This window comes from Cinclus cinclus, chromosome 6 (assembly GCF_963662255.1).
Source record: "Cinclus cinclus chromosome 6, bCinCin1.1, whole genome shotgun sequence".
Lineage (NCBI taxonomy): Eukaryota > Metazoa > Chordata > Aves > Passeriformes > Cinclidae > Cinclus > Cinclus cinclus.
The window spans coordinates 60,982,324-60,993,368 of record NC_085051.1 but is presented as its reverse complement, the minus strand read 5'-3'; the positions used below and the strand labels follow the sequence as shown (position 1 = coordinate 60,993,368).

The following is an 11,045-nucleotide window of genomic DNA, read 5'->3' as shown; positions in this document are numbered from 1 at the left end:
GGGTTGGGCTCCCCTCAGGGTGATTTTTGGGGTGATTTTGGGGTGATTTTTGCCGTAATTTGTGGCTGGGTTGGGCTCCCCTCAGGGTCATTTTTGGGGTGATTTTGGGTGATTTTCGGTGTAATTTGTGACTCGGTGGGGCTCCCCTCAGGGTGATTTTTGGGGTGATTTTTGGGTGATTTTTGGTGTAATTTGTGGCTGGGTTGGGCTCCCCTCAGGGTGATTTTTGGGGTGATTTTGGGTGATTTTCGGTGTAATTTGTGACTCGGTGGGGCTCCCCTCAGGGTGACTTTTGGGTTGATTTTTGGGTGATTTTTGGTGTAATTTGTGGCTGGGCTGGGCTCCCCTCAGGGTGACTTTTGGGTTGATTTTGGGGTGATTTTTGCCGTAACTTGTGGCTGGGTTGGGCTCCCCTCAGGGTGACTTTTGGGTTGATTTTGGGGTGATTTTTGCCGTAACTTGTGGCTGGGTTGGGCTCCCCTCAGGGTGACTTTTGGGTTGATTTTTGGGTGATTTTGGGTGTAATTTGTGGCTGGGTTGGGCTCCCCTCAGGGTGATTTTTGGGGCGATTTTGGGTGATTTTGGGTGTAATTTGTGGCTGGGTTGGGCTCCCCTCAGGGTGATTTTTGGGGTGATTTTGGGTGATTTTGGGTGTAATTTGTGGCTGGGTTAGGCTCCCCTCAGGCTGCTGCCCGCGCCTGCGCGCTGCGGCCGGAAGGCTCCGCGGGCCCGGCGGATGTTGCGGCGCGGCCGCGGCTGAGGGAGGGACGGAGGAGCGGCAGCGCCGGAGCCGCGGTAGGAGCGGGACGGGCCCGGGGGGGCTCTGAGGGACGCGGGCCGGGCTCGGGCCGGGCCGGTAACGGCAGCGGGCGGCCGCGATGTCGCGACAGTCGTGCGTGTCGTGAGGAGCCCGCCCTGCTCTCGGGCATGTCGCGACAGAAGGACGTTTAGTGAGGAGCCCCCGCCTGTTTGAGCGGTGTGTGAGGGGGGTGGGCACAGCGCGATGGGCTGAGGGGGAAATGGCTGAAGGGACGCGGCCCAGCGTGTCTGAGGGGTAAAATGAATACTAGACTATTATACCTATATATTATATAAAAATATCATATGTGTGTTAATTCTCCGAGGCGGTGAAGACGCCGCTAAGCTGGAAGCAGGCAGGTTTCACGGAGCTGTGGGCAAGGCTCGCTAATCTAAATTAGAAATCGTAATTAAAGCGCAGAGATAACCCCCCGAAGGTGCTGCAGCGTCTCCGTGGCGGGAGCGATTAAAATTAAACAGCAAAAATCCCTCAGGAGCCGTGTATAGGAGTATCAGAGCCAGAATATCCAGCCCCGGAGTGCAGGCTGTGATTGTCCCACTGAGGCCCTTTTCTCTGGCGCTGGGTGCACAAATTTGGGCTGATTTGGTTTCCCTGAGCTTTGGATCTGTGTCCTGCCAGGACGGTCCGGGGTTTGGAATTCAGCGTGGGTTTGGAGCAGGGCCATTGGTTCTGTGGAATTTTGTGTAGGGTAGGTGACATTGTCCTGCACTGAACCGCTGTGGGAAGGTTTGTGTGGGGGACACTGAAAAAGCTCCAGGATTTGCTGCTATTGTAGGCAAAGCTGCCAAATTTATTCCCCTTTTTGTTGGTTTTTTTTTTTTTTTTGTTTTGTTTTGTTTTGGGTTTTTTTTTGACATCGTGCAATGGTGCGGGTTGGAAGTGACTTCAGTGCTCATCTTGTCCACGGGCAGGGACACCTTCCACTATCCCAGGCTGCTCCAAGCCCTGTCCAGCCTGGCCTTGGAGCAGGGACCCAGGGGCAGCCACAGCTTCTCTGTGCAAATTAAAATATTTATAGATAGGATTTAAAATATTTTCTAAAATGGATAGTTTGAGTCGCATTGGCAACTGAAACCATTATAAACCGTGCACCACTGAGGAGTCCCCACCTGGAACGTTTTACTCTAACCATGTGTGGTTTCTCCCTCTGTTCTTCCAAGCCCCACACTATACCAGGAGAGGTTTAGGTTGGATTTCGGGGAAGGTTCTTCCCTCAGAGGGTACGAATGATGATGACATTCCCGGGGCTACCAGAGCTCCAGGAGTGTTTATCCACCAGGGATACCCATCGTGGGATTGTCGGGGTGTCCGTGCAGGGCCAGGAGCTGCGCTGGCTGATCCATCTGCGGGAATTCCTCATCCCTGTGCGCGTGGCACATCCCGAGATGGCCGAGGAGAACGAGGAGCTGCCGGCGGACGAGGAGCTGCCGGCGCCGGCCGAGGAGGGCTTTGAGCAGCTGGAGAACGACAGCCCCGCCGAGCGCAGCGGGCATGTGGCTGTCACCGACGGGCGCTGCATGTACGTCTGGGGAGGATACAAGGTACAGCCCCTCGGCCACTCTCCGCACTGGGAACTGTGTCCCATCCCTGCCGGAGTGACTCTGGGAAATGTATTCCTCCCCCTGAACAAGGCAACCAGCTCCAGCGAGCAAATTTGTAACACGGCGTTCAGGGTGTTTTGCAACGTTGAAAGAAATAAATCACGGGGTGTTAAACCTTGGCAGATACAGGGCTTTTTGGGGTGTTGTTTGCCTTTGGCAAAGGGTGAAGGGAATATTGTCTGATGGGAATTGTGCACCCTGGGAGTGGTGATTTTGTTTGCACAACTCTCCCGGGTTTGTTGTTGTCACGCTGGGGGGTGCATGTGCTGCAGCACCACAAAATCATTTCAGTGACAAAACCATTGTCAGGGAACTCGGTACATAAACTCCTGTCGTGGAGGGGGTGGGGGAATTAATGCAAAATGAACTTTTTGGCTCATTTCTGCTCCATGGCTCAGGCCATAAAACAAAGGTTTAACTTCATTTTCCCCCATCTGGCTCTGCTGGGAGCCGATTGTCCCCAGCAGGTTCTAAATTAGGCTGACTCCTGCTCTCTGTGCAGGTGGGAGGCACAGGAGTGTGGGAAGCACAGGCACTGCTCCTGCTGTGATCTGTGCTGTGATTAGGTCCCAGAGGGGGTGTAAACATTCCCAGGAGTCTGTAATTCCATGTGTCAAACACCCTTCTAACGCTGCTTTTCCTTCTCTGACCTGTCCTGCAGAATGCCCAGGTCCGGGGATTTTATGACTTCTACCTGCCTAGGGATGAAATATGGATCTACAACATGGAAACTGGAAGATGGTACAGTAAATCATTAACTTGGGGGGGAAAATTGGCTAAATCCTTAAATTGGTGTGCAAAGCATGGTGAAGGACTGAGCAGGGAGAGAATTCCCTGATCCCTTTGTTCCCACTGATCAAACTGCTGCAAAAACACATAAAATACTTCAGGTTTGTTTTTTTTTCTGTGAAAGCCTCCAATATGTTTTTTTCCAGGATGAAGTAGGAGAGGCAGCCTGGATAGGAGATTGTGACCACCAGTGTGAGGTGTTTTGGGATTCCTGGGATAAAGCAGCTAGAAATTGTGTTTGTAGCACTTTTGATGCCAGTGGTGACCAGGGGATCCCTGTTGAGTTTTTGGCCTTTTCTGGAGTTGTTTTTAAAGGGTGATGCAGCTGAAGAACCTTCTCAGTGCTTTGCAGGAAATGGGATTTCAGCCCTCCCTGGGGTCAGGGACAACCTTGGGCACGGGCTGGAGTCTCCTCTCTGTGGTTATGATGTTTACAAAAGGAAAACTCCAGGAGCAGAGTGGAAACCTGCAGTTTACACAGGTGAATCCTCTTTGCCTAAGGATTCTGAGCATTCCAAGCTCCTGAGCTGGGCAGATGGCATTCCTACTCCCAAAAAACCCATGTATTAACCAAACTGCCTTTTCCACACCCCTCCATCATAACAGGGTACGAATTTGTGAATTGTTACTCCTGAAAAGGTGGGAAGAACTGAGAGATGTTGTAATTAAAACCCTGCAAATAAACCCATCCTTGTTCACTGGGAGCAGGTGAAATATTCCACGCTGGTTTTGCAGGAAGAAGAGCAAGACAGAGGGAGATGTTCCCCCCTCCATGTCTGGCAGCTGTGCCGTGTGTGTGGACAGAGTGGTTTATCTCTTCGGGGGGCACCACGCCCGGGGCAACACCAACAAGGTCAGGAATTCCTCAATCCCAGCCTTTCCCAGGGAAATGGGCCCTGGAAACTTCACAGCAGGAACAGCCCAAGCTGCTGTGGCTCCTGTCCTTGTGCAGTCCCCTTTAGCAGCTGGATTGTGTCCCTGCCTCTGAGTCCCAGTTCAGTGGGAATGGCCACAGTTGTCTGAGTAATATCTGGAACTGGGCTGGGGTGAGTGGAAGTGTTTCTCTTCCCTGGTAGTCCCAGAATCCCAAAATCATTTAGATTGGAAAAGTCCTCCAAGATCACTGACTGACCACCACCACTTCAACTAGAATTAATTAATTACGTTTTCTGATAGTCGGGCAAAGTGGTTTAAATTAAATAGTTCTGGTCTATATAAATACGTAGTTTATGTAATTAAATACAAGATCATCTATTTTGTATGTAACCATAACCTAGAAGGAGTTTGGAGGAATTTTTGCAGACAGTTGGAAACAAACCTCATTTGTAAAGAGTGATTTCTTCCCTTCCTGCTGTGGAATTCTTACATTTCAATTCTTGTATGCAAATGTAGCAGCTGGTTCTCTTCCTGGACAATTACATAAATGCAGAGGAGGGCTAATACTGTAAAAAAAAAAAAAAAAAAGTCCCTTTGTAAATTTTTTAACCAATTTTTAGTTGTAAGACAGTTGTGGGATACAATGAAGATGTGCACAGAGCACAACAGCTTTTGGAAGCTGGAACTCAGTGTCCATAACCCTGTCAGTGGTGTAAAAGGAGTCTGCAAAAAGGTCAGGATTTGTGAATCCATATTTTGTTGCAAATCCATGTTGTCAGTGCTCTGCTTTTCAGCTAGGAAAAGAACTTTTAGTTTATTCCTATTTCTATACCACCACGTGTTAATTTAAAGTTGCTATTTTAACAGCAGACTTAAGCTTGAAGCTGACCATGAATTTTAAAAAAATCTCTTTATTTTCCCAGTTCTACATGTTAAATGCCAGATCCACGGACAAGGTGCTGCAGTGGGTGAGAGTGGAGTGCCAGGGGGTGCCCCCCTCATCCAAGGACAAGCTGGGGGTGTGGGTTCACAAAAACAGGTGAGGCCCCAGGGAGGGCTCTGCTCTCTCTTGGCTTCTCCCTCCTCTTCCTCCTCCTCCTTCTCCTCCTCCTCTCTGCAGTCACTGTGGGACTGGCGGGGAATGTTCCCCTGGAGAGGAGAAGGCTCCAGGGAGAGCTCAGAGCCCCTCCCAGGACCTAAAGGGGCTCCAGGAGAGCTGGGGCGGACTGGGGACAAGGGATGGAGGGACAGGACACAGGGAATGGCTTCCACTGCCAGAGGGCAGGGATGGGTGGGATGTTGGGAATTGGGAATTCCTGGCTGGGCTGGAATTGCCAGAGCAGCTGTGGCTGTCTCTGGATCCCTGGCAATGCCCAAGGCCAGGTTGGACATTGGGCTTGGAGCACCTGGGACAGTGGGAGGTGTCCCTGCCAGGGCTGGGGTGGGAATGGGTGGGATTTGAGTCCCTCCCACCCAAACCATTCTGGTGATTTTGGAGTTTAACTCTTGTGCTGCTTTGGCCCCTCCATGGAGGGAGCTCCCAGTTGGGATATTTACTGTGGGATTTGCTGCAGAGACTCAGGAAAGATGGGAAAATCCTTGTGTGTCCCTTCCAGCTGGGGATACTCCACGGTTCTGTGGAATTGCCCACAGTGCTGCTTTTTCATGTCCTTGCAGTGGGGAGTGAGCTCCTCATTAGCACACCTGATAGGATCAGTTCAGATGTGAATCTGTGCAGGGCTGCACTTGTGGGTGTTTAATGAGGTGCTGCAGATTTCTGGCACTCCATAATCCTGTAGGGATTTCTGGCAAAGCCATGGCAGTTCCTCCCACAGGCTAAACTCCAAAGATAAAACTCGGAGGTAATTCCCAGTTAAACTCCAGGAGAGCAGTGTGGCAAAGGCCAAAGTGCAGTGACCAGGCTGCACATCCTGGCAGCTTCACAGATCTGGAAGTGGAGCAAAGTTTGGGAACCTGAGGCTGGAACAGCTCCAGAGGGATTTGGTGTAGGTGGAAGGCAACAAACAGAGCCCCACACTTGGGAAACCAAAGGAACTTCCTTGGTTTTCTGAGCACAACCTTTATTTTATAGTTTATATTTATAGTAACAGGTGTGACAGAATTTCTCACAGCTCTTGATCCGTGTTTTCCTCCAGGCTGATATTTTTTGGAGGCTATGGCTATTTTCCTGAAGGGAAACAACGTGGAACATTTGAATTTGATGAAACCTCTTTTTGGGTAAGTAACCCTGGAAGCCATTTCTGTTTCAGCTTTTAATATTTAATCAGTGCTTGTTAAAACTTTTTGCTTCTTTTTGTTTTTTTTTTTTTGGTTTATTTTTTTAAGAATTCAGGTCTTCCTAGAGGGTGGAATGACCACGTGCACGTTCTGGACCTTGAAACTTTCACTTGGAGCCAGCCTATAACCACGGTAATTAATGGTTTGCTGTCAGTTAATTAAGTCACAGCTCAGTAATGTTATTTAGGAGTGTTCTTGAAGCCCTTTCCAGTGAATTTAAACCATTCATATAGACACATGCACTCTGCAAAAAGAGGAAATTCACCTTCTCCTTTGATCTGTCTTCATCTCTTCTTTTTCCTGTTGCTTGCTTTGGTTGATGCTTCAGCTCCCAGGGAGCTCAGGACAGTGGAATGTGTGGTTTGCTGTCACCCCCACTGCCAGGGGATGGCTGGTGCCTGTCCCTGGGGTGCTGGATTGTGGTCAGGAGACAATTAAACACTGCTAATTGCAAATACACAAATCTGGAGTGTCCCAGGAGTGTTCAGGAGCAGGGAAATGGGCTGGTGTTGCCATAGGGTTGGAGGAGAAGAAATAAGAGACAAGGAACTCCAGATTGCCAAAAATTGCTCTGATTACTTCATGCAGGTCTCAAGTAGTTCAGAAACTCAAGAAAAATGGTGTTTAATGGAATCCCAGAACGGTTTGGGTGGAAAGGGACCTTAAAACTCATCCAGTTCCACTCCTGCCATAGCAGGAGCACCTTCCACTCTCCCAGGGTGCTCCAAGCCCTGTCCAGCCTGGCCTTGGACACTTGATGATTTATGAATTTAAGGATTTATTATGTCACTGTTCCGTTTACAGTCTGTCTTCTATGGCTGAACCCCATGCTAAAAGCAAAATTTATACACTTCAAGAGGGAAAAAAATAAACCCCATTTTTAATGAGTTCTCTGATCTTCCATCCATCAAAAAACTCGAGTCTGCACACAGGATGATTTGCTGGCTGTGTTTTTTTCACTCTGCTGCTTGCTGGCCTTAAATGTGAGTTGAGCTGAGCCTCTCCTGTGCTCTGGTGACTGATCTGTGCTGTCCCTGTCCTTGTCCCTGTCCCTGTCCCTTCCACAGGGGAAGACCCCGTCCCCTCGAGCCGCCCACGCCTGCGCCACGGTTGGGAACAGGGGTTTTGTGTTCGGAGGCAGATACAGGGTAAGGCCAGCCCCCTCGAACCTGGGCTACCCAGACCTCTCCTGGAGGTTTGAGCCACGCTCTGCTCTGTCCTAGGAGTCCAGAATGAACGACTTTTACTACCTGAACCTGGACACCTGGGAGTGGAACGAAATGTGCGTGCTCAAAACTCTTAAAGTCTCTGTGTCTGAAGGAGTTAAAGTTGTCCTTGGGTCACTGCAGTATCCTGCACATACCTGAGGAATAATCAGAGCAGGAAAGAGCAGCAGGGTTTTGCTGTCCCTGGTGGTGATTTGGGGTGTTTTCATTGCAATCCAGACTCACCCAAGGCATGTGCCCCGTCGGCCGATCCTGGCATTCCTTAACGCCGATTTCCTCGGATCACCTCTTCCTCTTTGGAGGATTCACCACGGACAAGCAGCCCCTGAGTAAGTCGTTCCAGAGGGATTTGGTGGTGGCTTTGAGCTCTGGAACAGCTGTGCACAGGAGCTTGAATGATTGCCTTGAATTCCTTCTAAATTCCCACTGTGTGCTCCAGCTCCTCGTTCCACAGAGCAGGAGTTGCTGAGGGTGTGGGGACACCAGAACTTCCAGCCATTCATCTTCTCTAAAAATATCTAAAAGTGCACACTGCAATTAGTGACAGCTTTACAATTCACCACCTTCACCCTCATAAATCTCTGTTACATTAAAACACCTGTTGGCAAACGGGAGCAAATTTTTATAAGGTTTTTCCTAAAATATTTGATTTATCTAAGAACAGAAATGGGATGTTCTACACCAGACAATTTGTATATTGCAGCAGCTTACAGAACTGACAGAATCCTTGTTTTATCTGGGATTTTGCTTGTTTTCAGGTGATGCCTGGATTTATTGTATCAGCAAGAACGAGTGGGTACAGTTTGAGCATAACTACTCTGAAAAACCAAGGTATGGCAGACAATTCCCTGGAAATCTGGTACAAAAGGGCTGTGGAAGCACCTGGTGGTGGCTCTCAGAGGACACTGGTTCCTCCTCACAGCTCTCCTTTCCCCACGTGTCCCAGAGGTGCAGGTTGTGCTCCCAGAATTATGGGTGAGGGTCACACAGGGCAGTGAAACAACAGGAAACACAGAATTTAGGGTTTGATCCTGGAATTTAGGGTTTGATCTGTCTTGAGAGGACTCTGAGCTGCAAGTGCCAGCACCAGAGCTAACTGGAACCAGTGTCCTTGTTCTGCCACCACAGGCACAGGCTGGTGTCACCCAGGTGCTGCCAGAGGCTCGTCCTGTGCACACCCAGCGCTGTTCTTGGCTTCCTGCTGAGGAAAGAGGAGTTGGGACCTGCAATTTAAAGCCCCCAAAGCTCTGTGGTGCACGAGTGTGGCATGGAAAACACACAAGTGTTCCTCCCTCTGATTTGGGAAGTGATCTGAGCCAGGTTCAGGAGTTACAGCACTGATGCTTCCTGGTTTTCTCCCTTTGGCCTGGCTGGGATGAGGAGGGATCTTCCCAGAGCTGGGATTTTGGGTTAATGCAGTGCTGCTTTCTGTTCCCAGGCTGTGGCACACGGCCTGTGCCAGCGAGGAGGGTGAGGTGATCATCTTTGGGGGCTGTGCCAACAACCTTCTGGCCCATTCCAAAGCTGTGAGTTGGTTTTGAGCTTCCCTTTCCCATGGGATCTGCAGTGCTGGATCACTCCGGTGTCCTGGTCTCGTGGGGATCACAAGGGTGCACACACAAAGCCCAAGGGGGGAGTGCTTTGCTCCTGTCCAAAGTCCCTCAGTGCAGATGCCTCAAGGCTTGGAAACCTAAAGGCTTCCTCCAGTGTCCCTGTCCAGGGCAGGTTGGAATGGGATGAGCTTTAAGTTCCTTCCAACCCAGGCCATTCTGGGAATCCCTGTTCCCATGGTTATGTGAGCCTGGGCTGCTCTGGCTCCTGGTGAGACCCCACAGAACCAATTCTCTCTCTCTCCCCCACCCTCCAGGCTCACAGTAATGAAATCCTTGTGTTCTCCCTACAACCCAGATCTCTTGTCAGGTAAGAGAGCAAGACTTCAGCATGGAACTGTCGTGTTCCAGCTTAGCTGGCACGAGGAAATTCCCGGGAGGGTGGGGAGGCCCTGGCATGGCTGTGGCTGCCCCTGGATCCCTGGAAGTGTCCCAGGCCAGGCTGGACAGGTCATGGAGTGCTCTGGGATGGTGGAAAGTACCCCTGCCCATGGAAAAAGGGTGGAATGGGATGGGAGTTAGGGTCCTTCCAAACCATCCTGGGATTCTAGGACAAGTGGGGCAGGGTTACCATTAACCTTGTTCACATTTCTAAAATACTGGAAAACATTTCTGCCTTTACCAAACGCTGCCAGAGCAGCAGCCAGGGGGCGAGGGTGGAGGATTCATCCCCTCAGCACCTCCCTGCTGCCAGCAGCCCCTGTGTTCCCAGGCTGTGCCTCGAGGCCGTGATTTGCTTCAAGGAGATGCTGGCCAGCTCGTGGCACTGCCTGCCCAAGCACCTGCTGCACAGCGTGAACCAGCGCTTCGGCAGCAACAACACCTCGGGCTCCTGAGCCCGGGCGGGCACCATTAAAGGTGTGTGCTCCACCCTTGTGTGTAGGTAGTTGCTTCTCGCCCTCCCGTGCATGTGAATGGCCTAGAGAGAACCTATTTTTGTGTGAGATGTTCCAATAAATGTATTTAATGCCAGAGCAGATTGAGCCTGAGCTTAAGCTGCAACCAGGTCTGGGGTGAGGCCGGCCCTGAGAGTGGGGGATGTCCATGGGGACAGGAGCTGGGAATGCTGAGCACTCCACAGCTCTGGAGTGTTGCTTTAGTGGAGGCTGCAGGTCGTGTTTAGTTCCACAGCTTCACGTTTTGCCACAGATGCTTAAGGTCAGAGAAGCAGGATCTGGAAGTTAGGAGCAGATCTGGAAGTTTTCCCGTTGTTGGTCGATAAACTGTCGTAAACCTTGAGATGTTAAAGCACCACTACTCTCTGCTTGGCTGTAGTTTGGTTGGTTTGTTTTTTGTTTGGAATTTTTATGTTGTGGAACTTCAATTGTGAACCTTAGGTAGCAGATATTCTGCCCTGCAAGTGTAACTGGGAGTGCTTGTGCCTGTTCCCGGCCCTGTGGAGCTCCCCTGCGCCTGGAGCAGCCCCAGGGATGTCCCCAGGCTGCAGGGACATGGAGAGGGGCAGCCCTGCGGGGACAGGGGGGACAGGGCCAGGCCGTGCTGCTGTGGGGAAGGGGGGGGGAATTGTGTTTTAAGCTGTCTTAAAAAAAAAAATTAAAAACGTTGACTTCTAGAACAATTCCTGTGCTGCAATTCCTGAGAGATCCCCGGGATTTATCCTGACTCCCAGCCCTGCTCTTCCTCCCCTCAACAGGGGTGGGCTGGGGGAAGCTGGGCCTGCACATTCCCTCTCCCACAGCCAGGAATGGGTGGGGGCAAACACAACTGCACCTTCCCAAAGGAAACATTCTCAATGGAACTGAACACCCCAGGCTTTTCCTGCCCCAAATTCCAGAGCCTTTGCCCCCAGGAAGGAGTGCTCAAA

At 50.7% G+C, this 11,045-nt stretch overlaps 1 protein-coding gene across 3 annotated transcripts; it reads left to right on the top strand.

The window, feature by feature from the left end:
* Positions 1–773: 773 nt before the first annotated feature.
* KLHDC2 (kelch domain containing 2) lies at positions 774–10,804 on the top strand. Of its 3 annotated transcripts, XM_062495862.1 has the most exons (14): positions 774–795; positions 2,137–2,361; positions 3,083–3,162; positions 3,946–4,063; positions 5,010–5,125; positions 6,243–6,324; positions 6,433–6,516; positions 7,452–7,532; positions 7,608–7,666; positions 7,830–7,939; positions 8,369–8,441; positions 9,049–9,136; positions 9,478–9,530; positions 9,933–10,804. In XM_062495862.1, the coding sequence occupies exons 2-14, from the start codon at positions 2,206–2,208 to the stop codon at positions 10,054–10,056; spliced, it is 1,224 nt and encodes a 407-aa protein (XP_062351846.1). In that variant the 5' UTR covers positions 774–795; positions 2,137–2,205; the 3' UTR covers positions 10,057–10,804. The 3 variants fall into 3 exon arrangements, with proteins under 3 accessions (XP_062351846.1, XP_062351845.1, XP_062351847.1); XM_062495861.1 differs by lacking the exon at positions 774–795 and having other exon boundaries at positions 1,197–2,361; XM_062495863.1 differs by lacking the exon at positions 774–795 and having other exon boundaries at positions 2,247–2,339; positions 9,933–10,802.
* Positions 10,805–11,045: the final 241 nt, after the last annotated feature.